The sequence below is a fragment of the Trichogramma pretiosum genome, unplaced genomic scaffold (assembly GCF_000599845.2).
Source record: "Trichogramma pretiosum strain Unisexual culture from Peru unplaced genomic scaffold, Tpre_2.0 scaffold146, whole genome shotgun sequence".
Taxonomy (NCBI): Eukaryota; Metazoa; Arthropoda; class Insecta; order Hymenoptera; family Trichogrammatidae; genus Trichogramma; species Trichogramma pretiosum.
The window spans coordinates 1-27,236 of NW_019641627.1; the positions used below are offsets into that span (position 1 = coordinate 1).

The window sequence follows — 27,236 nt, forward strand, 5'->3', positions numbered from 1 at the left end:
GTAGTTCTGACAATTCAGGCACCGCATACACAATTTCTTTGAATGTACATCACTTGCAGTGGTATTATAATAATCAAGATCATTACCACATGACACCAAGCTTAGGAGACAGTTTCAATAAATTTCTATACGACCAATTTAACCAACAGGTTAGTATTTAATAAAATACTCAAAACTATTATAATAATACTCTATTCAACTTTACAAAAAAGGCAAGCGCACTCAAACTTATAAGACCATTTGACTTTGTCTCAATTGGAAAAAATAGGACGATTTTCGTGGGGCTATCAAGCGTGAAGAATTTTGTAATAAAAACTGTATCTTTGAAAATGTCCAGATTATGCTTTAAAACGACTATATATAGTCTCGTCGAGCTTTGTGAAGACACGTACAAATTTTTTGAGGAAAGGTTTATGTTTGGAAGCAAGAATCTAATATTATATCTGATAGTGTAATATTTTCGTCAAATTATTAGTATATAAAATATGTCTTAATGGCTGTTTATCATATCACTTTCATAATTTTTAATATTAACATCTATTCTGCATTTCTTAACTAAAGTAATTGTTAAAAATAGTGTTAATAATACCTTTGAATCATCGCAATCCAATTTTAAAATGCCTTTTTTTTTTAAATAATGTCTGGTTGATTTTGGTAGCCCAGATTTTGGATTATAAAAATGCGTTTTTTTCGACATCTTGTTTAGTAATTACTGAAAACTAGAATATTTAAAATGTTTTTTATTGTACAGTGGATGAATTGATGAAACCTTTAATTAATTAAAAAATTTAGCTGAATATCACCTCTAAAATGTAACTCAAAAGAAAAGTCAGAGAGAGTTCAAAATCAACCTGAAAGTATAAGCAGTAAGTACAGTTAAAAACTGATCATAAATACCCGACTATATCTTACTTTTAATATAATGTAGCACAATTCAGCCAGAAATTGTTAAAAAGAAAAGATAGCCATAACAATATCAATACAGTTCATGACAGGTGATAATTATTTAATCAACTTCAATTATATTCATGAAAAGCATTGTCTCTGCAAATCTACAATTTCGTATTTTATTTCAATTAAATTTATATATTTCTATAATACGACCACAGTTAATTGAAATTTATGCGAAATATACATACAATTTACGTTAAATATAGGCAAACTTTATAAAAAATATTTTTACAATTTAAGTAACATTTATTTGAATATTCAAGAAATGTAAGGGAATACTAATGTTTCCAGTCAAAAATGGGATTTTTTAAATGCTTATTGCTTTATTATAAGTCTGGCAGAGTAATTAAATTATTTAAACATTAAAGTATTCCACATAAATGGATGATGGTGCCAAATTTGTCAAAAGTTATCATTACGTTGCAAGAACGTAATTTTATATTACAATAAAAGATTTAAATTGAACACCTAATTTTCATTTTTCAGAATTTTCAGGAAATAATAATGGTTTATCCTTTGAAGTACAATTTAATTAATTTTTATTTTTTATGATATAAAATTACCTTAACAAACGGGTTCAAGTATCTCTTTCATATTAATTAATTTTAGCAATAATAAAATAAATTGAAACTTGGCGAGCACAAGTGTAACATCACTGTTCCCAATTTATAATGAAATTTATTAATAGTTCACTGCTGTACATAAGTATTATTATAATGTGCTAACTATAGTAATATTAAATAATACTTGAAAATGCAAATAAAATTGATATTCAACTGCCGTTCTCAGAACTCTGTAAACATTATTATTTATAAAATTTTCTACTACACTAAAGATGTAATTTCATACCATCTTATATTATGTTGAAGAATTAAAAATTTAGAACTTGAGAACTTGAATATTTAACAATTGTCTAGCATTTGACGTATTAACAAACTTTGAAATAAACTTGAACTGAGTGTGCAAAATTGAAAGATTGTAAAAAATTATTTAAACTTTATACTGTCATCTCTATACTAATTTTATATTTGTTATATTGTGAAAATAAGTTAAGAAAGAAATTTTTCAAGGAACAGTAGATGACACAGATGTGTTTTATTTTTATATTATATTAACAGCATTGGACTGTCAAAGTTGAAAAAATATTTAATTTTATACATTGCACATGCAACTTCTTGAATAAAGAGTATTAGTAAATTTCTGTAACGTAAGTGAATGAAATGGGTCAAGCATTTATAACCAAGAAAATGAGAGGATGTTTTACCTATTATTATTACACTTTACAATCGAAAAAATTGTTGAGCAATTTAAGATGGAATTGCAAAAAATTGGGCACTCACTTTATGTAAAAATACACTGCACTTTCAATATAATTTTGTACACTTGATAATAAATAGTCTAATATATAATACTTTTTAATACTTTTATGATCATAAGTAATATATAAAATTATTTATGTATTATGTTTATAAAATTTCAGTTTTTATAGTAAATAAGGCACAACTTTAATATTTTGGCGACATTTACAACGATTTATACACATTATAATATTTTTCTATTTCGACAAACTTAATTGAGGCGTACGTACTCGTGAAAACTGAAAATACGCAGCAACTGGTCACGCACAGCCGGTACAATGACGCAATTCTTCATGCTTACTTGCCGCCAATTTCGATGACGGTTGCTATTATTTCTTTCTTTGTGAACAAAGCCGTTGCTATTTGAACTTCTAACCGACACTCCACAGCGACTTGGCGTTCGTTGCCATTATTGCGCGGCATTCGTCGTAGTGCGAACTTAACTTCTCATTGCTATCTTTACATTGGACAGTGTACTTGATTTTGCTTTTGTTTTCAAATTTTTCATTAGTATTAATTGCCATAAAATGGCAGATTACGCATTAGTGAGATTTTTGAAAAATAATCCATTGAATAAAAACACTATCGTTCCTGCACGATACATNGTGTAAAAATAATGTGAATTTCATGTGTAATAATTCTTATTAATTTATTGCATTTTAAATGAATGAAATAGAGCAGGAAGAAGGAATATTACAGTAGATAAAGTCGGGTGTATTCGTAACAATATATATTTTTTGAAACTTATTGAAATTAAATTTATTATCTTGATCTAATAATGCAACATGTTGGCAACACTACTTACATATTTCTTGTCTTTTAATTGTACATGTACTGCTACAAAAGAAATTTCAGTTGTTAAAACAGCCGAATATGAGTCCTCCTCAGAAAGTATCTGTTGATTATAACAATCTCCAGTGGTTTTTAATTTTTTGTAAATAGTATACTCTTTCTTAGTAAGAAAATCAATAATAAATTCGACAATTTTAATTAGTGTACCATCTTTCAATTTTGCATATGAATTGTCTGATTTAACATTGTTTCTTGTTGAAAATAAACAATTATTTTTAACCATTCGATGATAAGATCGTGATGATTGTTGTACTAACGATAATTGATGTATCCATTCATCATCAGTTGTCTTAGATTTACCGAAATATCTACAAGGTGACTGGGGTGATATTTTACTAGATCTTTTAGAATATTTTGCATCCAAATTCGTGCAAAACGTCAATATTTCCGGATTATTAATTTGAATATGATGCTCCATGATATTAATGCATCGTTTGAAATTAAGACTTCGACAGATTTGAAATAAGACCCCTTTAGCTGATTTTGCGGTGCGTGATATTACACCATTCCCATTTTCGAATGGATAGCCGTGATGAGCCCATAGGGGACCCCAGTTATTTACACTATTCGCTATATGAAGCAATTGGTGGACATTGAAACTCATCGCTTTCTTTGAATAGAGTTGTTGGGTCAGTAACACAAAATCTTCGAGTTTCTCATGAGCTTTTAGTAATTCTGAATGGGTTATAGATTGTTGCAGCAAAATGTGACAAGCATCTACTAATAATTGCCAGTGATCGGCATATGTTTGAAAGTTGTTCATTGATCGTAATATCGGTAAACTATAATATAGCAGCCAATTTTCCCATTCCCTTGATTTCCAATATTTTTTCTCTTTCAGAGGGCGTATTAAGCGAGATACTTGATTAGGAGCTTTGATAGAACTTAATACTTTTTCTATTTTTGCTGCATTTTTAGGCCCTAAATAGAAATCATTTCCTGGTTTATTAAACCAATACTTCGCGAACTGTCTGCAAACTCCCAAAAAAATACAGTGCATGCTGTCAGGCACGAACCCTTCGACAATGTCAAAACAGGGAAGACAACTTAAAACAGTCGAAGTCTTTACACCCATTATTGTCTTTTTTTCCTGTTTCGATTTCTCGGCAAATTCAATCATGTTAGATGCACTACGCCGTTCGATAGGTTCCGTAAGTAGTACATACTTTAGAGTAGTTCCTTTAGATTTATTTTTTACTGATTTTCCAGGATGAAGACACCAATTACAACCGTAGAATCCGTTGAATTGGGTTATCCCTTGCATCGGCGCACGAGCAACTGAGTCGACGCAGCAAACAAGTGCATATAACTTAATATTTTTTACTTTAGAGCGATTAAAAAGCACATCAATCCCTTTGATAGATAATTCTTGCAAAGTATCCGTAAAAGTTTTTAGGAAAACATTCATTTCGGGTTTATTTTTGCCAAACCATAAGGCCCAAGTTATTGTTTCATTTTGCCGTATATCTGGAGGAATTTCATTTATGGAAACTTGAATCGGCCACAGAGAATATGTTGAACTTTTGAATACCGGTGATCCATCACTGTTAAATACACATGTAGCATATGACTGTTTTGCTTCCGTGGGAAGGGATTCAACGAATTTCTTATACAAACTGCCATCGTAAATGTCTGTTATACTCTGATTAGATTTGTACTTGCCAATCATTACATCTTCATAGTATTCTTTGTGTTTTTCAATTAAATTTTTTATGGAATCTTTAATGTTTAGTGTAACAAAAAAATTTACGTCTGTACCTTGCACAATTATTTGTTTTTCGCAAGAAGTGCATAAGACTTTTTTCTCTTTTCGCTGAAACTTTCTGATGTACAACTTACATGTAGGGCAAACTGCGTGATATTCTATTCCTTCTTCTGCTGATAATAACTTATCGATTTTGTATCGAGATTCGGGTAAGATTGGTGAGCCAACAAAAGAGTTTATCATCTGACATAAGCTTTTGAGAGCAACGTTTGGAAGATTATATTTGGACCATATTTTTAAGATTGAAAGCATCATCTCGACCTTACTGGCAATGATTGGTAAATCAACGGGTTCATTTGATGTCTCATCCTTCAACATATCCTTCAGTTTCGTAAATACTGCAGCATTACCTAGCGAAGTATCAGCATTAAACTCTTCGTCTGAAGTGTCATCTTCTAATGTGTTCAATAGACAATCATCCATTGGATCGTTGTAATCCTAGGTAAAAATATGCTATTAAAATTTAATCGGCACAAACATCCTTATTTTGTAGTTGAAAAAGTAACGTGAAATTTCGTTTAATTAGGATTTGTATTACATTATGATTCATTTCACAGAAGTGAGATTAATTATGTAGTGGAAAAGCCAAACGACTAACGACGTCCAAATTTTTACTCCATATCATCACTATGTTGGGACTTAATGTAAAATGCGTTTTTCTGAAAAACACAAAAAGTGGACTTGAGGGGTGGACTTATCTCAGTGAATAAACAAAATTTTTACGTTTTGAAAAATGCATTAAAAACAGATCAAAAAATACTATTAGAAAAAAGAAAATTTGATGCCAATGTCAATATTAACGAGTATTATAATTTATTTATGATCTTTGCGGTAATGCAAATTTTAATTTTTTTCAATTTTAATCCCCCTGTTAGCCCTTAAGTCGTTTTGCCTTTTTCCTGGGGAATTTAAAAAATGGAATTTTCTTTGTAATTATTAATTACGTACCAATTCTTCCGAAACACGTTTATGTACGGGAAGATTCTCATCATCACTATCGATATCATTCGTTTGTAATTCATGGGTGTCGGAGTTATTGGTAAAACAAGGATATCCTTCCTAGCTTGTATCTTCATTATTTATTGTATTTATAGTATCTGAAGTTTCCATAGGTTAAGTTCCTGTCATACTTGCCAGGTGGAGCGCGACACGCGCTCCTCGATATCATCCATTTGTTCATTGATCATAGCTGCATATTCCCAAATATAGAATGATTTCCAAAATTGAGATATTGAGAAAACTGCACTGAATAAAAGACATTTTTATACAATATAGCGAATAATTGTTGACATAAAAATTATTAGGAAAAAAAAGTGATTAATAAAAATTCATTTGAAATTGAACGCATCCGACAATCAATGTGGAAATAATTCCGCATTTCAAAACAATTTGTAGGGACTAAAGTAACTTTACTTGAGATTGAGTTTTGTAGTTCTGACAATTCAGGCACCGCATACACAATTTCTTTGAATGTAGATCACTTGCAGTGGTATTATAATAATCAAGATCATTACCACATGACACCAAGCTTAGGAGACAGTTTCAATAAATTTCTATACGACCAATTTAACCAACAGGTAAGTATTTAATAAAATACTCAAAACTATTATAATAATACTCTATTCAACTTTATAAACAAGGCAAGCGCACTCAAACTTATAAGACCATTTGACTTTGTCTCAATGGGAAAAAATAAGACGATTTTCGTGGGGCTATCAAGCGTGAAGAATTTTGTAATGAAAACTGTATCTTTGAAAATTTCCAGATTATGCTTTAAAACGACTATATATTGTTACAGTCTACGACGTAACCTTTCTCAGTGAAAAAGAAATTATTAAAACTGCGAGAAGCAGCTAGCAAGCGGCTACGCATGAATTACAATTTAATGTATCTCACGTATCTCCTATGCATAATTTCATTAACACACACACGACAGAAAGTAACATCATTTCGGACACGCGCAGCCAGCGTAAACAATGCCGAATTGAGCGGCCTAAAATCCATTACCTATTTATTAGGCCTCTGCTATTAAACTCTTGCGAAAATATAATTCGCACGACAAAGAAATGAACACACGCGGCCGCGAGTGTGAATGAATATCTGAGAAAAGCTGTAAAACTGCGGTGACCGCGACTTCACGAATTTCGGGAAGAACACGGGTCCGGGTCGGCTAATATACACGCGCGTGCAAGATATGTGTCAATTATTGACCCATATCGAGCTCGCTACATACGCTGCAACCGCTGAAGCGGGGGCAACTTTAGGTGTATATAAGCCACAGTAAAAGAGGATCAGTCCTCCTTCATATCTACGAAATCGTACACTACGTATCGATTCTAGTGTCAACGCGACTTAATCAAGTTTATAAAATATATTTAATATTGTACATGCATTATATGCATATAATTCGAGTAGCTTCATAAGTGTAACTTTGTAAATCATTTGTATTGTTTTTGTGTGTGCCGTCATCGACAATTCCAAATAAATACATGTAAGTTTATTATCATATTTCTAACTTTATACTTCATTCCATGCTACCCCTACGCAACAAGCGACTACAACTATATAAAAGGTTTCTTGTTACAATTCCGACTACGGAGTATGTAACACAATGTTTATAATGATGGTTGTTAATTCTCAAATCTACTATGAAATGTTATCACATTATTAAAAGTATGACATCATCATAAAATGTTTATACTTTCATTCTCAGAGTAATAAAGCTTTAAAGTTATAACAAATAATAACTTGATTTTGGGAAATGATAATATTTCAATGAAATTATCGAAACTAAAACAATCATAAACGTTTATGAGTTCATGTGGTAATTATAGCCTAATATTATACCTAATATTATCTAATTCTAATATCATCAAATCCACTGCTGCAACAAATAATAATTAATAAAATCAATATTTAAACCAATGTACAAATTTAAATAGTTTTCAAGACAAACTAGAATTTTGACAGGTGTAGGTTATGTACACTTCAAGTTATTGAAACAGATATAAAACAATGCATGGCTGGTTGATCAACTCTATAACGAATTGTACCAAATATTTTGTATTAAAATATAACTGATAAAGAAACTATTAAATATCCAAGATGCTCATCATTATGTGGAATATTGATTTGATAATATCCACCTTCAGTATGATGAGAAAAACTATGAAAATGTTTAATCCACTTACCTAAATTCTTGATTAAATAACAATTCTTAATTAAGCATACAGTTTCAACAGATAAATAAGCAGATAAAAAAAGCCAACTGATACTAGTGGTGCTGACATTTCATGAAAATGTAATCAAGAAAATGAAAATGTTTGCCAAGCTCTTCAACAGTATTTTATAGTGTCTTTGAGAAATCAAGCATTGCATGGTGCTTTGCTTTTCCTTGCTTGATTACAAAAGTCCGTCTTAGTCCTGTAATTAATGATACATTGTTTATTCACTAGTATTTACATTATAATGGAAAAATTAAAAGTTTCTCCGGTTTTGAACTTACCAATGAGGTTGCAGTCAAAGTAATGTTCAGCTAAAACTTGTTGTTTCACATTTAGTTTCATTTTCTTTCAAAGTTTCTAATAGGCTAGTCTGATCATTTTTGACAGATAAAATGTGTGCTCCTTTTTCTTCGTTTACTGGCAATGCAATAGATATTGTGGTCTCCCAACTTTGATAATATTGATTATGTCTTATATGAAGTCCTGATGCAAGTGTATAATAGTTAAAAATTGCAATTATGAATATAAAAAAACATATAGCTTACTTTGTGCCTGGCGCAGAATAGGTGAGTTAGTTAGAAGGAAAAAATCTCATCAGTTTTTCTTCAACTTTCTCTCTATTCCCTGTGAAAACTTCATTCACTCCTTGATGACGATTTGGTAATGCACGTACTGGTTCACCATTTATTTTCTCCAAATTAATCATGACATTATGAAGAATACAAGCGCACTGTACAGCAGCCTCGACTTTATCTGGTGGGTATTCTAATGTTTTGTGGAACATTCTCCATGTCTGCTTGAACAAACCAAATGCCCGTTCGACGGTCACTCTTGCTGTGAAAACTCTGTGGTTGAATAATTTTTGCTCTCGCGTTAAATTGAAGCCAGGATATGGTTTGATTAAATTTCTGCTTAACGGGTATGCCACATCCCTGACAAAGAAGTAAGGTGCCACAACATTGGAATAATACAGCTCGTCACTGTCAGGAAATTTTAGGCTACCTGTAACGAAGCCCTGGTACAATTTACTGAAAAGAAACGTTGTGGAATCGTGTTGACTGCCGAATCCACCGACATCGATGCTTATAAATCTGAAGTTTGCATCCACGAGGCCTTGCAATGTCACTGAATAATACTTCTTATAATTATAAAACTGAGACCCGGAGTGAGCAGATTTTTTTATTGGAATGTGGCTCACGTCGACGGCCCCACAGCAATGAGGAACATCAAATGTCAAAAAAAAATCTTGTGCTGTGTCGATTAGAAAGTCCGCAGTTGGTGATTGCATATGTATTTCGCGTAACTGCTCCCAAATAGCTTGAAATACTTCATCCAGTATTTTACCCACGATCGATTTCGACACATCAAATGCATGACCCATGTCTCGATAGGACAATCCAGTGCACAATAATCTACGAAAAAATAAACATTAGTCATGAATTTTGAATTGCGACAGTACTTTATGCAACATGTGTGTGTTATTTTTCTGCAGAACGAGAGGTTGGAGTACGAGCCGAAGGCAAGTGCTGTCTCGAATTTTGTGGAAAAAGCTTATTTATAAAAGTTGCATTCAAGAAATGTTCAATACCTGATTGTTATGACCAGCTTTTCTTCCTCTTTGATCGGCCGCTTATGTAGATTGTTCCAATTTTTTTAAGGCAGTCTTTAATTTTCATTAGAATGTAGTCGAAAGTAGTTAATTCCATTCGCAAATACTCCTGGAATCTATCTGGGCGTTCTCTCAAGCGTGGAAATTTTCGATGATATTCACCAAAGCGAGGCTCCATTGCTTAGAAAAGATTCGGCACTAATCTTTAGCGCGTTATGACTAGCGGTGTGCGGGTACCCAAGTCGAGTCCGAGTCGAGTAAAAGTCGAGTCGGGTAAATTCGGGTAATCGAGCTTTTTCGGGTATTTTTGATCAATTTAAATCTATCGAATATCAATAGATTTAAATCTATTGAATAATCTATCTGATAATTTCCGAAGCTGGTGGGAGAATAAGTTTTGCACAGAATACATGAAATCCGCGAATCTATTAGGAAAACCAGGATACAGTGAAATCTCTCTATAGTGGACACCCTAAAAACCTGGAAAACTGTCCGCTATTGGGAAGTGTCCGCTATTCGGAAGAAGAGGATATGGGAGAATATGAAAAAAGAACGACATTTTAAACTGTATACTATGAATGCTTTTTTCAGCGTCAATCAGGGCTTTATTAACTTAGTTACTTATTAATAGTTATTATTATTCAAATAATATTATTATTAGTTAAATATTCAATTTAAAATTATAAAAATTTTATTTATCATTTGTGCCCTTGAAAAAATCGGTGATAGTAGCTTGATGTTTAGGTTTAGTTATCAAATCAATTTCAAGATTTGCCTCTGCTTCTGTGCAGGCCTCAACCTCCCGTTCTTAAGAATGTCTCAGACCATTCAAATAATCAAATGCCAGTTTCAAATTAACATATGGTATGGATGGCTCTTCGATTTCGTTAACGTTTTGGTCAACAAGCGATACATCTGCAGCATCATCTTCGTCTAGTGCGTCCTGTATCAAATCAGGTATATCGATAGTTCTGTCTTCTGTTGGAACACTATGGTCTACTGACACATAACTTTCAACGTTAACTCCATATGGTTGTAAAAGTCGTTCTAAGTCTTCTCTCTCTGCAAATTCGGCTTCAACTGCTGTGTTCAGCATTACTTCTGTAGAAAATCCACACTTGATGAAACAATTTTGCACCGTTTCTTTTTTTATCTCTTTTACGGATGAAATAATCCATTGAATCGCATCTAACACTGTTATTTTAGATGGTTTACTATCTTGTATGTTGTCATCAATGGATTTTAAAAGGTGTTTTAATACGCGACGTCTATAATTGACCTTAAAGTTTTTAATAATTCCTTGGTCAAGTGGCTGAGACACACTAGTCGTGTTGGGTGGCAAAAAGATAATTTTTACATTTGTCAGTTGTAAATTGTCTGGGTGAGGTCCTGCATTGTCCATGAATAAAATAACTTTTCGTCCATTGTTCCGCATTTTTTCATCGAAATTTATTAAAAAATCATTCATGATGACTTGTGTCATCCACGCCTTCTTATTGTGCTCCCATTTAAATTTCAATGATTTAATATTTACTCCTTTGAAACAGTGAGGGTTTTTCGCGGTTCCAATTAATAGTGGATATTCAAAATCCCCAGACATATTTACGCATAGCATTACAGTCAGTCGGTTCTTTTGAACTTTCACGCCACTGCAATCAACTTCTGGTAAGCACATTGTTTTTGTCGGAGTAGCTTTGTAGAAGAGGCCAGTTTCATCCAGATTATAAATATCTCTCGCACTATAATCTTTCAAGATGTCTTTTTATATGATTTTCCACGAGGCAATTTCATTTTGATCAACAGATCCAGCTTCACCGCTTACAGTTTTGTATGTAATTTTATGACGAATGCGAAACTTGTGCAGCCATCCATAGGAAGCTTTGAAATCCACCAGCCTATAATCTTTTGTTCTTTGAACAATTTCTGCCGATATCTCAAGAGCTTTTTCTTGAATGAGTGGTCCGCTGATGGGAATGTTTTGAGCTCTTGCTCTGCAAAGCCACTCATACGTTAACGAATCTATCGATAGATTATAAGTTTTGGCAAATCTCTTCTTGGACAGAACATTCCCATTTTGCGCAAACAAAGAGCGCAATTCCTCCTTTTCATTTAGTATTTCCCCGATGAGCGATTTACTGACACCAAACTTTTCTCCTGCTGCACGGTAACTTTCGTTTGTTTTTTCACACTCATTTATTATATTTATTTTTTCGGCGAGAGTTAGTCTTTTACGCTTAGACATTTTTGACAACGCTAATGATTTTCAATAGCAATATTTGACTTCTATATACGCGCGTGAGACAATGAGAACTGTGTCTTCTGTGATCGTTGGTCTTATGTTGATGTTTATTTTCTTATTTCAATCTATGTAATACGTAATTTTCCGTTTGTTATTGTTCAACATTTGAACAATAAGAAGAAAAACTGTCCGTTAATACCTGAAAATAAGTGTCCACGTCCACTATTGAGAATGTCCGCTATTTGGAATAGGAGCTACATAAGAAATTCATAGGAATATTTCATCGTTCTAAAAGTGTCCACTATTGCGAAGTGTCCGCTATTCAGAGTGTCCACTATAGAGAGATTTCACTGTATTTGAAGGAAACTAGGGAATTGTCAGTATTTTTAACGAAAACTAGGAAATCTTAATTTTTTATGACGAAAATTAGGAAGTTTTACTTTTTAACAACATAAGTAATATTTATCATAAAAGTAATTATGCATAGAGCCCTCGTTACTTGTTATTAAATGTTTATACTAATGTTTCTTTACTCCAAATGCTTTCGAAAAATAAACTTCGATTGTGGATAGATTGAGATGTAACGTTCCACTCAATTATTATAAACAATTACCGATATTCATGAGATTTCACTCTGCGAGCGAACGCGCTAGCCTCGATCTACGGGATCTGACGACATCAAGCTAAGTAGAAAACAAAGATATAAAAATGGTAAAGACATCGAGTTCTATGAAAAGAACATCGAAATTTACACCTCTTACAAAGGTGTGAAATAGACACGCCATATCAAGGATTGATTAAATGTGAGGCGATGTCAGTTTAGCAGGAAGATCAATGAACTCGTAAAAATTAGCAAAAGGCTGTCGTCAGGTTCTCACGGATGAGCAGGTGCTGACAGGTACTTTCTCTTAATTTTGCATGCGAAATTTAGCAGCATATATTGAGGACCCACGGAGGCCTCTGGGCGATTCTATTATCAACTTTTACGGTGCGCGGAGCTCTTGTCAGTCTGATTTGTAATATTAGCTATCAGTACGCAGTCTTGAATTATAAAATTTGTCAAGTAAGAATTATTTGCGTGTGTTAAAATAAATTGCGAGTGAGTGCGCTAGCGACAAGTAAGGACTGCCATTTACCAAAAGAGCCCAGGTGCAGGAGGAGACCCATCCGCCACGAGAGCCAGCGCCTACATCATCATCGAGACTGTCACGAATCGTCCGTAGCTGTATGTTAAGTAATTTAAGATCTATCACCTTTGTAATTAGCATTTAAGTGTCGCGTAAATAAATGTATAATTGTTGTGATCAGGAGAAGGTATACGGCTTTTATTTGCCACCCATTCGTTCTCCCTTGCCAGATTAAGATCCCCTATTATTTAAAATAAGTAGCGGCTCGACAGCCGTTACAAAAATGGTGCATACGGCCTAAGGACTCCTATTGAACGACCTTTGCAAAAATTTAGTGATTTTTCTGGCAGGAGAATGAAGGGTTGTAGATAGAATGTCGTATTCGGAACTGTTCGAAAACGTGACCTTGAAAAAACTTTACGAAACTGAAAGACAAATTATAGCTGCGTTAAATAAAAAGAATAATCGACAGGAGCTTAAACAATTAAGAGATCAGAAAAAACAAATTTTAAGTGAATTAGCCCCTAAAACTATTGCTGAAAAACAGTTGGAAGCGGAAGACGCTGATATTTCAATTATCGAAAATATTAACACTGATAAGCGCAAAATTTCACTAAAACCAGCCACACTTAAATTATACACTAGCACACCCGAGGTTAAAGAAAAAGTTGTATCACGCGTCGAAAAATTTTTAAAAACTATACCGGAGCAAATAGAAGAAATAAAAAGAAAAAATCAAGTTGACGAAGACGTTATTAACAAATCGGTTACAGACGCGATTTTTGATGAAGAAGAAACAGTAAAAAATAGCAATATTGTTGATAAATTAATTAATCCCTTTAAAGATTATTTTTTCGGCAACGAGCAAGTAAAAACCGAAGAAAACGCGAGTCTTCCCAATAGTAACATTGATCCGAAGCAAGAAATTCGAGACGAAGACGGTGACGGTAATAGACTCGGTGAAAATAGCGAACACAGTGAAGAAAGTGAACACAGTGAACATAGTGAAAACGGTGGAGATAGCGATATAAGCGATAACGAACAAAAAAACGAAGCTGAAATGGCCGCGGCGGCAGAAAGCGCATTGTTTAAGCGATTGTTGAAGGGTATTTCGAATTTTGACGGGTCAAGCAAGCAAAATACGCGTCGATTTGTAAAAGACTGTAGACTCGCAAGTAAATCATTAACAAACGAAGAAGTACAAAAGAAATTTATATTGCAATTAAAAGAAAAAATTATCGGTCCGTGTGCGGATATTATTAATTTAGAGCTTTTTTCAAAAATCGATAAACTTTGCTTATTTTTAGAAAGCGCGTACGGAGAAACGCGATCGGCGACACAACTTATAAAAGATCTTGACTCTATTCATCAAAAAGACGGAGAAAAAGTATCCCTTTATTACGCACGTGTAGCAGAATTAGAACAGGACCTTGAATTCGCGAAAGAACGGGGTGACGGTACTTGCTTACCATTCAATAATATCAAGGAGCTTATATTAAACGCTTTCAAAGCCGGTTTGATTTGGCAAATAAAATCACGTATGCCAGCGGCAAAAAACTTAGAAAGTGCCTATGAGGCAGCGGTAAAAATTGAGAATGAATTGAAGGCAGAGGACGAAAGGCGAAGTTCGAGCACTCGACAATTTGCTTGTGCATTTTGCAGAAGTACTACTCATGATTCAGCGGATTGTATCAAGGTGGCGGGTTTTCGTGCGGATAAACCTTCACCTTCGACCCCGACTAACGATATGAAATCTTTACTTTGCGGCGCATCAGATCATTTTGCGGTAAATTGCGAACCGTTTAAAAAATTAAAATCATCGGGAAATTGCGAACATTGCGGTGCATCGGATCATGAATCATCAAAATGCAATAAGTATAGACCGAAAGTGCCGGAAGTCATTACGATAGATCACATAAATGAGGCACGTTGCACATGGTGTCAGCAAGCGGGTCATGATATGAGCAATTGTTTTAAATTTCGAAATTTTGCCAACAAAGTTAATAACAAAAAATCAAATAAAGGAAATTCACAAAACAAAAATAATCATAATAACAATTATCATAACAATCAAAATTTCAATAATAATAATCGAAATAATAATTACAATAATAATCGCAATCGTAAAAACTATAATAATAACTATAATGACAATCAAAATTATAATCAAAATTTCAATCCAAATAACAATCAAAATTTTAATAATGGGAATTATAATACTAACAACGGCAATTTCAATAACAATAGCGGTCCGGGATATCAAAATAATAATAACGGTGATAATAGAGTTTGCTATCGCTGCCACCAACCAGGTCATATTTCAAGAAATTGTTTTTTATTAATACCCAATACACAAGCAGCGCCTCCGGGGCAGGGCCAGACACAACAACAAACGACTCAATAAAATTACCAATTTACACAGTCAATGTTAATACAAAAAACCCTTCACCAACAATCACGGTAGGAGCGAATGAATTTTTATGATCGGTAAAATTAATGATAGACACGGGCGCGAGCGTAAATTTAATAAAAAAATCGAAAGTTGCTAATCACGCATTCATTAATGATAATAGAGCATATTTGAAAGGTATTGCGCCTGACTTAATAATGACCCTTGGAGAAATTTCGGCATGGATAAATGGAATAACATTAGTAAAAATTCAAGTAGTTCACGACAATTTTCCAATTTTTCAAGACGGGTTATTAGGTACTAAATCGCTACAAGAGTGTCGAAGCAACATAGATTATCTATCTAATACGATCAGATGGGATACACAAATATTACCGTTCGAAACATCATGTCAATTATCGAGTAAGCCGTCGGAACTCGAGATGGCACGCGACCGAGAGCCTATACACACGACATCTCATAAATTATGTTCAAATGAAGACATCGAAAGAATAAATAGAAATCAGACACCTTATACAAGCACGAGCACGAGCCAGATAAGTGAAAGTTTCGAGCTACCCGAAATAGCGATAGAATCGAGTATTGAAAATGATGAATTAAATAAAAAGTTAAAAGTTATACTAAATGCTCCATGTAAAGAAGCTATTTTGGAAAAAATTAATGAAGTTTATGAAATTGTTAAAAATAAAATAACAGATGTAGAATCATCGNTATTGAAAATGATGAATTAAATAAAAAGTTAAAAGTTATACTAAATGCTCCATGTAAAGAAGCTATATTGGAAAAAATTAATGAAGTTTACGAAATTGTTAAAAACAAAATAACAGATGTAGAATCATCGTGTGCAATTGAGAGTAAAAAAGTTGTTTCTGATAATACTGAAAAGTTTGTTAATGCTAATTTATATGAAATTAAAACAGTTGAAAATGTCGATTTAAAGGAAATTGATAACGTTGAGTTAAATGAAATTGATAATATTGATTTAAATGGTATTGATAATGTTGATTTGAATGAAGCTGATAATGTTGATTTGGGTAAAAAGAGTAATGATATTTGTTATGAAAATAATATAAAAGTTGAATCTGAAGAAAAAAGAGAAAATATTAAAGATAAAAAAGTTATTAAATCGCCGCATAGAATCGAGCGAGAAAATTTTGAATTTGAAAATCGTGTTGAGAAAAATAATGAAATAATATTGTTTGATAAAAATCGTGATAAAAATATCGAAGAAAATATTGAAGAGATAAACAATGAAAATTATGAAAAAGATGAAATAAAAGAATTATTTATGATTGGAACAGTGCTAGAAAATGATTTACGCGAAGAAGTAGTATCTTTTGAGGATTTTGATGATAATGAATTGAGTTTTGTAAATGAAAGAATAATGCATATTAATGATTCACATGAAGTAAATGTTAATAATAGTCGTGATCATGATAGTATTGATGAAAATGAAAGATTTGATAAGCTATTGAAAGCACTTGGAATTGAATATAATCAGAGTAAAGAATTAAATAAAATTATTGATCTAATTCGCGAATACGCAGATATTTTTCACTTAAAAGGCGAAACGCTCGGTGCCACTCACATAATAGAACACGCGATACACACAAAAGATGACGCACCCATAAATGCGAGACCATATAGGTTCCCTGCAGCCCTACGAGAAGAATTGCATAGACAAGTTAACGAAATGTTAGAAACAGGCATAGTTGAGACTTCAGAATCTTCATATAGATCGAACATTTTTCTTGTCCCTAAACCACCTGATAAGGAAGGAAATAAAAGGTACAGATTAGTCGTTGATTTTAGACAATTAAATGAAAAAACTATACCAGATCGGTATCCATTACCTAATATACTTGACATAATAGACCAAGTAGGTGGGTCAAAATACTTCTCGACGCTAGATTTGTCAAGCGGTTNACGATGACTCAGTGTTCGTTCGTGAAGTGCTATTGATTTCATTATTAATTAATTGATAGATTACTTGAGTTTGATATCTGTGGTATAGTGACAATTGTTATTGTTTGATATTCTTGCACTCGGCTTAAAGCTTAATGTAATATTGTGTTTGTAAATAATCATTTTGAGTCGTTAATACAGCCACGTGTAGTTATACTTCTGTGGAGTTATTTTCTATTTAATTGACAACATTGAGTTATAATAAAAACTGAATTCATTAAACATAATAATTAAACATAGTGAGTTAAAATATTTAGAAATCATATAAGAATAATTAATCATTTGTTAAAATGAGATTCGTTAATCGGGTCGGTAACATAGGAACTCTATGATCTAGGATTGATATTTTTCTAGTGTGGGTAATGGAGCGCTTATCGATCGATCATGATTGTAGGCGGGGAAGAAAAAAAACATATGATATCAGTGGCGGTGCTGGACGTCACATACAAAAGAAAGATACAGAATTTTGTTGGAATGAAGAGAGACAGATTGCATTTGATACGCTAAAAGCAAAGTTGTGTGAAAAACCAATATTACAAATAGCTGACCCGAAATTACCATACGTAGTAACATGTGATGCATCTGGTTACGCGATCGGCGGATTTTTAGCGCAAAGTAAAAACGGAATAGATTTACCAATTGGATATGTGTCACGTATGCTAACAGATACAGAAAGAAGATATGATACTTACTCTAGAGAAGCACTTGCAATTGTTTTCACAATAGAAAAATTCAAGCCATATCTATTAGGTAATAAATTTACGGTATATACAGATCATAAACCGCTACTTTATTTCAGAAATTCAAAAGACCCTAATTCGCGTGTTTCGCGCTTTCAATTCCTCCTGAGTGCCATGGAGTTTGATATCCAGTATAAACCTGGTAGGGCCAATGCAGTAGCTGATTGCTTATCACAAAACCCTGTAGTTGAATCAGTAAATGCAATTGAGACAAGAACACGCAAACCAGTAAATTATAAAATCACTCGTACATATAGAAAGAGAGCTAAAAATAATGCTGATAAAGATATACCAAAATCAATTGATAACAATGCATTAGATGCACTTGATTTGAGACCCAGCGAACCTGCCGCAGATGTATTAGAAAGCGATCCAACGCAACAACTCGAAGACGCAGTAGCCCCGGCGCGGCAGAAGAGGAGTTGGAGCGGCGTCTCTCGACTCCACAGTTCGTACTAAGAAAAATTTNAGCCAACGCAACAACTCGAAGACGCAGATGTATTAGAAAGTGAGCCAACGCAACAACCCGAAGACACAGTAGACCCGAGCGCGGCAGAAGAGGAGTTGGAGCGGCGTCTCTCGACTTCACAGTTCGTACTAAGAAAAATCTTCGTGCGCTGTAAGCAACAGCTGTTCATGCGTAAAGATAATTATATATTCTTTATTGATTCTCTTGGAAAACCATGCGATGATGGTGCGAGACAACTGCAAAATCATGCAAAACTTCCAAATATAACAAATTCGGAAGCAGGTAAAGTGACAGTCATACAAGATAAAAATCAATATAATTTTGCAATTACAATAAGAAACATTGAACGTGAAAGTACACCGACAATTATAAACAATATACGAAATGGGTTTAATGATTTAAAAGACATTTTATTGGAATTAGATTTGAAATGTATCAGTATTGCAAAAAGCGAGTCAATTGAAAACACACCTTGGGTTATTATTGAAGAAATTATGAGCGAAATACTCGTCGATGTAAAAACTCAGATAGTTTTATGTGAAGGTACGATACAATTTGTAGAACCTCCTGATAGAGCGAAAATATTAGAAGAAATGCATTGTTCGGCCATTGGCGGACACAAAGGCATCACTAAAGTATTCCGCAGAATAAAAGGCTTGTATTATTGGCCACGAATGAAAAAAGATGTACAAGAATTTATACAGAGATGTGTAAAATGTCAAATAAAAAAATTAGTGAGGGTTAAAACACGACAGCCTTTATGCATATCGGACACGCCAATGAGCTCGGTCAGTAAGGTAGCGTTGGACATTGTAGGCCCTCTCCCAGTGACAAGTAAAGGTAACAACAACATACTAACTATTCAATGCAACTTTTCAAAATATTGCGTAGCAGTAGCTATACCAAATGCAACAGCAGAGGTAATTGCAGATGCATTCTTGAAAAACTTTATCTGTATTTACGGCACAACATCAATTGTATTGAGCGATAGAGGCCAAGCATTTTTATCAAAAGTTTTTACAAATATGGCTAAAGCGTTAAAGATAAAAACCATGTGTACTAGCGCCTACAATCCAGCCGGAAATGGCTCACTCGAACGTTCTCATCATTCTTTAGCAGAGTACATTAAAACAATAATAGATAAACATTCAGAATGGGATGATGTCTTGCAGCTCGCAATGTTTTCGTACAATACGTCTGTACATGAAGCGCATGAATTTCAGCCGTTTCAACTTATGTTCGGGAGAATGCCAAATCTACCAACTACAGATCATTTAAATAAGGCCAGTAAAATAATAACTTATGGTGACTTTATTCAAGATATGTGTAATAATTTAGCGCAGATAAATGAAATAGCACGTGAAAAATTAGTAGCAGCAAAACTTCGAGCAAAATATTATTACGATAAAAAAGTTAATGAGATCAACTTTAAGGTAGGCGACAGCGTATGGTTATTAAGAGGTGGTAAGAAGAAAAAGTTAGAAGATCAATATACAGGTCCATATACTATTATTGAGACTTTCAAAAATAAACCCCATGTTAAAATAGAACTGAAGAAAAATAAACATAGCGTTGTACACTCTAATAGACTGAGATTATCAAAGATAAAGCCTAACGATGAGCACGTTTAATTTCAGGAAAATGCACCCAATCATGATAATGGTATTACTGATGATCGCACAAGGTGGAACAGAAGAAACAGAAATAATACAAACAAATTCGCCAGGAATTTTATTCAATCAATTACCTCATTTAAGAATTTCTAATGAATCACACAAGATGGTGACTTATTTTAACATATCACGTTTGACACATGCAATAAATACATATAAACATGCAATTGGATGCATTTCCTCACGGTTTACAACATATAACGATAATGATAGAATGATAGAAATGGGAAGCTATCGCAATGCCCGTAATGCTGCGAGCCTTGTGAGAGATATTGAAATAGCTACAACATATGATACAAATCTCGAGTATGATTTTCTAAAATCCTACGAATTACATGCAAAAACACAGATTTCTAATATAGAAGTATTAAGTGATGAAATAAGTTTATTAAAAAACCAGATTGAAACTAGAACAATACACGCGTTGGGTGAATTGAGCGAATATGTAAAATATTGCCAACATAATTTGTTTTCAAAATCAGAAGCTTATTATCTATGGGGTAAAGTAAACCAAACATTTGCAAAGATTGAATTAAATATCAACTTAATTAATATAAGCTTGAGTCATGCTAAAATAAATAAGTTAACGAAAGATATATTTAGTGAACAATTAATAAATTTTTGGACGGATGAAATGATGATTGCAGGTAAAAATATACAACTAGCAGTAACTCCAATTTTATTCGATGCTGAGGCAATAGATAAAATAATCAATATTAAAACAAATAGGATTAATAATTTATTATTTTTCGAAATTGATATTCCGCGAGTACAAAGCGAAACTTATAAATTTTTTAAAATAATTCCTACAACAGAATTACATTTATTAAATAAAAATACAATAATGTCTGCAAATGTAAAATCACAAGGAGAATACATAGCTATAAAAAATAATTCTTATATAAAAATTGACAATTTAAATTCATGTAAAATAAATAGTTACATATCAGTATGTCCTTCTTATGTTATAAGCTCGGTAAATGATTTAGCATGTGAATTCGAGTTACTTACACAGAAAAATGCAAGTTTAACAAAATGCACTTTAGAGCGCAACGGAGTAATTAAAAATAACGCTATTAATTTTGATAATAAAATCTGGTTCTTTAGTAAAGATTATAACAAATCAATTGAAATTAAATGTAGTAATAATATTACACAAAACATATTCATAAACACAGCAGTCATAATAAAATTAAACGACTCTTGCGTAATAGAGAATGAGTGGGCAAGGCATGAAATACTATTCAATAACCCTATATTTCCCGATTTAGATATATTTTCTTCAGACAAAGAAATTAATCATTGGTATGAGAACATCATAATGTTAATAAGTGATAACTTAGGCTATGGAATGATACTGTCGCTTACGATCATAATAATATGCATAGTAATAATATTAGTTATGTTCAGAATACAGCAACGTTTAAAATATAAATTACAAATCCTCACTCAAAATAACAAAATAGATCAAGATATACAGTGCAATTACGACTCAATCGTTTGGTACTTTTTAAATAATGATGATGAGCCTATATACGCCGTACCTTCAAAAACAATTAGACCCGTTTTTTAATTACAGATGATGCAATTGTTGTGGGGAATCCTGCTGATGTGCTGCCTGACGAGGAGCGAGGCATTATACGCCTATGAATGCGGTACGCAGATATCAAATTTAACGGTAGTATCCTTAACGGAAGTAGGTGAATGTGAAATAAAGGAGCCCGAAGTGAAGAGAACGCAGATATATGCACAGTTATTACAAATAAACGATTACAATGTAATCCATGTGTATGAGTGCACGATAAAAATTACGAGACAAGTACACCATTGTGTCATGCACAGCCACCAATCAGTCGTTAAGGATGGAATGATAAGCTATTATAAGGAGCTATCACATGACGAATGCATGGGGATTCACCACACAACATCATATTCAGGATACAATACCATAGTACGAGACATACCGAGAAACGGTACTAAAAGTCTACCAATGACCTTCGCAGGAACATTAGACAGCACAGGCGCTTGCACCAACGCAGGCAAATATTCAGACGCATACGGCACGTTCGATAACGTTGTAGTCGACGGGTATGTAGACATCATCATCAGAGATTACGATGCAAAAATTTCGATCGACACAGAAAAAATCATATTGGATGATGGGGTACGTTGTCAAATGGGCGCCAGAAAATGCATCAATAACGATGGTGCAAATGTTTTTTGGGATCTACTACAAAAAGATAGATGTAATGCAGCCAAGTATTCAGTTCTATATGAAGGGTACATGGACAAGATCGAAGAAGTAGAAGAAGGTAAAGTTCTTTACATGCTTGAGTCAAAAGATCATAATTTCGCATTGGTAAGAACAGATCAAGAAGTAGTATGCGGCGCACCCCTACAATTAACAGAACATCCACGTCTACTCGTCATTGAGAATGCAAACAAGAACTCCTGGATTCAAAAGGGCGGAATAGCACGAGAAAATATAGATCTATTTGCTTACGTAAACGCGAAATTCTTATACATAAAAAAATTTATGAGAAACCAATTCAAAAAAATGTACTATGATATAATGAAAAATAGGTGCGAACTAGAGAGGAAGGTACTCATGAACACCCTAGCTATTGCCACGGTAGCCCCCGATCAAATTGGCAGGCAGATTATGAAATCTGAAGGTTATTACGGAAGAGTCATCGGTCAAGTTTTGTACGTCTTGAAGTGTATGCCTGTAAAATTCGGAGACTGGAATATGTTTTTACAACCTCGAACACGCACACTTGTGCGAACAGCAAAAACTATTTTATGTGACAAGAGATTACCTCCTATGTACAAAATCGGAAACGAATGGTACAAAGCTACACCCTCTCTAGAGCGAACTTTTGCACCAGACGTATTGCAACCGGAAAACCCCCCAAGGTTCAAGTACATATCGCCACAATCGCTCGCGATTGGAGGCATTTACTCATTAAAAGATACGGATCGTTTACGTGACTTGCTACTTTTCCCTATAAAATCCACAAATATATTAAATAAAGTTGCTAAAACAATCACGGGTAAAGAAATGAACGACGGACAATTGTCATTAACAAATTTCCTTGACCAAAACAACATCAATGCAATTGTCGAGAAGACATGGGATTCTTTCTGGTCAGGATTTATGATATTCGGAAATGCGTCTGCAGGTATTATTGGGGTGATATTAATTTGCCGCCTAATAAAATTACTTGTAGATTCAGTAGTTCATGGCATAGCTTTATACGACATATACGGATTTAGTATAGCACTTGTCGGTGCGATATAGAATTCGGTTACACAACTGCTACTACACTTTGGACAACGCAGGAGAGAAAGAGAGCGAGAAGAAGAGCGCCGTAGACTAGAAAGGGAAAGAGAAGAAGCTCGTTTACGAGCGGAGCAGGCGAAGTCCACAGAATCTACAGAAGCTGAAGAAACCGAAGAGCCATTATTAAGAAAAAAGCGACCGGCTCCCCAGATACCTACAGCACCTATTTACCCGCCCATTCGCATGAGTATGCTATAAAATGAGACCCGCTGTTTAAACAAAATAAAAACATTTGACACACTTCACACAATTTAGCTCAATTAAAATATATTTCTCTTGATTATCGTCGTAACTTAGAATAAAAATAATAATAAATCGTTTAGTTAAAACTTTTAGGTGATGGTAAACATTCTCATTTTACTCAATTTAACTAACATATTACCTTTTAGGCATTTAAATTTTCGTTCTAACTTTAGTCTCAAAATAAAAGTACAACAATAAGGTATTAAATAATTCTAATAAATAAAAGACCGTGAATCATTTATAGTAAAGTCATAATAATTGCAAAAGAATTTATCTTATTATCGCTTTTATAAAATTTTAAAGAAAAAAACCATTAGAAAAACTATGCTTCAATTGATAATTATAAAAAGATAAAGAATTGTTAAATTTTGAAATAAGAAAAGGAATTATTAAATAAAAAGATGGTCAATATAAGAATTATTTATAACTTTATTTTAACTTATATTAACACTTTGGGACAAGAACATTGAGTGGATAACTCAGTCCCATGGACCGGCCAAAAACCAAGGTCCAACGGGTGGTGGCGGTGACGAAAAAAGACGGTGGCAGATAGAACAAATTCCTTCTTCCTCCGGTTCCCATGTTTCCACGTGACATTGAGGGCCGGCGTAGACACCATCGTGCGTACTTAAAAGAGTACTTATTGACTCCCACACAAGCTTTTGGAGCTTTTGCGGCACCTCGTCGTGCCACATTATTGCACGCGTTGCGAGTAGACAGTTGATCCACGATTGTTTTTCATCCTAAAAATTAAAGTAAAATCAAAATATTATTATTAATTATAGCAAGACAAAAATATTAGAAAACAAAAAAAAATAATAATATAGAGTAAAAGCATCGACTTACTTGAAAGACAAAATCCTCCATTGCAATAGAAAATAGTTGAACGCCGTTAAAAATCCGAAACACAAATGAATAGTCCAGGTCAATCTCACTTATTTTATACGCGTCCGAACGGAGTCGGACTCAAATCGAGGGGGGTAGGGGCCTCGTTTGTTTCTCCTCAAACATAAAAATTTTTCTAAATTACAAACACAAACACGACACATCTATACGCAGCAATAAAGTGTTAGAAAGGGTTACCGGTCATTTTCCCGAATACATTTTCCCGAACGACCATTTTCCCGAATGGTCTTTTTTGCATGTTCCCGAATGGACTTTTTCCCGAATGACTCATTTACCGAAAAGCCATTTTCCCGAATACCTTTTTTCCCGAATACTTTTTTTTCCCGAATAATTCAATTTGGAGGCATTTTTTTAAAAAAAAGTTTTATTGAGGCAGGGATAGTGGTGTTATGATATTTTTATATTGCTGGTTATATCTGAGAGGTATTGTATGATGTTCTTCTCCCGCTTGTATTTCGGGTATTCATTTGTGACGCTTCGCAAGCGTTGTTGATGCTGCACCCACTTTGCCTTGGGTGCATTTTTCACCGCTTTCCCGATGCTTAATTCAACCACCATGCTCTCAGTGTCAGCTTGTTCATCGCGGATTCCTAGAAGCAGCGAATACAAGTCCGGATGGTTCTTGCCAATCATCAGACGAAATCTATTGTGCCATCCCTCGCTGATGATAGCCATCTCGAAATCCGTCATGATGACTTCCGGTCTGCATTGGATGTTGAAATTTGTTGCACTCTCCAAGATTGCGCTCAGGACGGCTGTGTACTGGCTTTCTTCCTTCGACGACAATAGGGCATACACGAGGGGAAACGCTACCTCCGTGCGCGTAATTTCGTCGTCAGCATCTCTCGTTTCTCGCCGTACGACTCCAAGCACTGTAAAGACCTGTGTGAAAATATGTGGAGATACCTTAAATGTTCCATCCAAGAACCATATGTAGCTCCGGGATAAAATTTCCAAATTTTTCCGTGTGGAAAAAACGATGACTCTGGCGGCGTTGTCCTGCGAGTCGTACAGGAGGAAATGTTCGTCCATCGATGTCTTGGTGAACCGCTCTGGTATTTCACCCAATGCATCGATGGAGGTTGGGTTCGGGGGCAAATTTTTCCTCCGCAAACGCCGCATACTTTTCTTCAGATTTTCACGATCTGGTAAGTAGCTGTGGACATCACTGGACAAGCCGCTTAGTTCCGACCGCAAGATTCGAGCTGGCGGTTCTTCAGGATGCTCTTCAGCTTTCCGCTTAATGCTAGCGTAACGCGCATTACACTCGCAACATCACCACCATAATCACTCCAGATCAAATTTAAAATAATTGTACCTGAATTTAACTTTCTCCGCAGTGCATTCCTCTACATCTGGAGGATGTGGGTGTGGCCTCTGGGCTGGTCCTTGCAATAAGACCAACGTTTCGTCCGAGTCCCCTGTCGTAATTGCACGAGCATTGCACTCCTTCGCTCGCAGCCGATTGCAGTCCCAGTAGGTCCTTCCTTTTGCCTGCCGGGACCGGAGGTACACGTACCCATCCACGATTAATTTTGTTGTGCCCAAGAACTTTGCCATTGCACAACACAACGCGCACTTTTAATTTTTACACACGGCACAACACAACGCGCACTTTTAATTTTTACACACGGCACAACACAACGCGCACTTTTAATTTTTACACACGCACAACACAACGCGCACTTTTAATTTTTACACACGCACAACACAACGCGCACTTTTAATTTTTACACACGGCACACACAACGCGAACTTGTATAAAACGCGGTATCGTAAATAAACGCGGACTTGTAAACTGAATGCTCGCGTCGCGACTAATTTGACAGATCACGCAGAGTCGTCACGGTAACCAATCAATATACATGCGGGAAAAAAGTCATTCGGGTAAAAAGTTATTCGGGAAAAGGGTTTTCGGGAAAAGCGCTTCGGGAAAATGGCTTTCGGGAAAATGTATTCGGGAAAATGTCCGGATACCGTTAGAAAGTCATTTCAAGGTCCGTTAAAGTCGAGAAGTTTCAAAATGCCTTCATAAAAATAAATATATGTGTATCTTATTATTATAGTATGTTATATTATGTTATATTATTTATAAGTCATCTTTTCATAAAAATAAAACAAAAAAATATATATATGGGTCAAAATAATACTTTTTTACAAAACCGTGCGCACGTATGTCACCGATCTTGACGCGCTTTTGGTATGTTATAGTACATGGTAAAAAGGTCCCAAAAAAAAATTTTTAGACCCCCACCCCCCTCCTACCCCCCACTTCCGGTATAAACGTCCATTTTTGATCTATATTTTTTCTGAGGACATGAAGCAAGTAAAAAATCTGAAAAAATTCATAAAAATACTTTTC

The 27,236-nt window shown here is 34.3% G+C and overlaps 4 protein-coding genes and 1 long non-coding RNA gene across 6 annotated transcripts; all 5 read right to left on the reverse strand.

Annotated features, from left to right (window-relative positions):
• Positions 1-591: 591 nt before the first annotated feature.
• LOC106657995 lies at positions 592-2,249 on the reverse strand. Of its 2 annotated transcripts, none has more exons than XR_001339525.1 (3): positions 2,216-2,249; positions 804-851; positions 592-719 (listed from the first exon to the last, which is right to left on the reverse strand). It is a non-coding gene; the product is annotated as an uncharacterized LOC106657995 (long non-coding RNA). The 2 variants fall into 2 exon arrangements; XR_001339524.1 differs by lacking the exon at positions 2,216-2,249 and adding an exon at positions 1,515-1,581.
• Positions 2,250-3,024: 775 nt separating this feature from the next.
• On the reverse strand, positions 3,025-6,028 carry LOC111693679. Its single transcript, XM_023459059.1, has 2 exons — positions 5,875-6,028; positions 3,025-5,364 (listed from the first exon to the last, which is right to left on the reverse strand). Exon 2 carries the CDS (start codon positions 5,347-5,349, stop codon positions 3,082-3,084), a length of 2,268 nt encoding a protein of 755 aa, XP_023314827.1. The 5' UTR covers positions 5,350-5,364; positions 5,875-6,028; the 3' UTR covers positions 3,025-3,081.
• A 2,693-nt stretch (positions 6,029-8,721) lies between these two features.
• Positions 8,722-9,531, reverse strand: LOC106648112 (protein ANTAGONIST OF LIKE HETEROCHROMATIN PROTEIN 1-like). The gene has a single exon (XM_014364793.1). It carries the CDS (start codon positions 9,529-9,531, stop codon positions 8,722-8,724), a length of 810 nt encoding a protein of 269 aa, XP_014220279.1.
• A 1,036-nt stretch (positions 9,532-10,567) lies between these two features.
• LOC106648111 (tigger transposable element-derived protein 6-like) lies at positions 10,568-11,434 on the reverse strand. The gene has a single exon (XM_014364792.2). The coding sequence runs from the start codon at positions 11,432-11,434 to the stop codon at positions 10,568-10,570; it is 867 nt and encodes a 288-aa protein (XP_014220278.2).
• An 87-nt stretch (positions 11,435-11,521) lies between these two features.
• On the reverse strand, positions 11,522-12,001 carry LOC106648110 (jerky protein-like). The gene has a single exon (XM_014364791.1). It carries the CDS (start codon positions 11,999-12,001, stop codon positions 11,522-11,524), a length of 480 nt encoding a protein of 159 aa, XP_014220277.1.
• Between the last annotated feature and the right edge of the window lie 15,235 nt (positions 12,002-27,236).

Excerpts from the sequence above, each read along its gene's own strand:
- LOC106648110 (XM_014364791.1), bottom strand. The coding sequence starts at position 12,001 with ATGTCTAAGCGTAAAAGACTAACTCTCGCCGAAAAAATAAATATAATA.
- LOC111693679 (XM_023459059.1), bottom strand. The coding sequence starts at position 5,349 with ATGGATGATTGTCTATTGAACACATTAGAAGATGACACTTCAGACGAA.
- LOC106648111 (XM_014364792.2), bottom strand. The coding sequence starts at position 11,434 with ATGTGCTTACCAGAAGTTGATTGCAGTGGCGTGAAAGTTCAAAAGAAC.
- LOC106648112 (XM_014364793.1), bottom strand. The coding sequence starts at position 9,531 with ATGGGTCATGCATTTGATGTGTCGAAATCGATCGTGGGTAAAATACTG.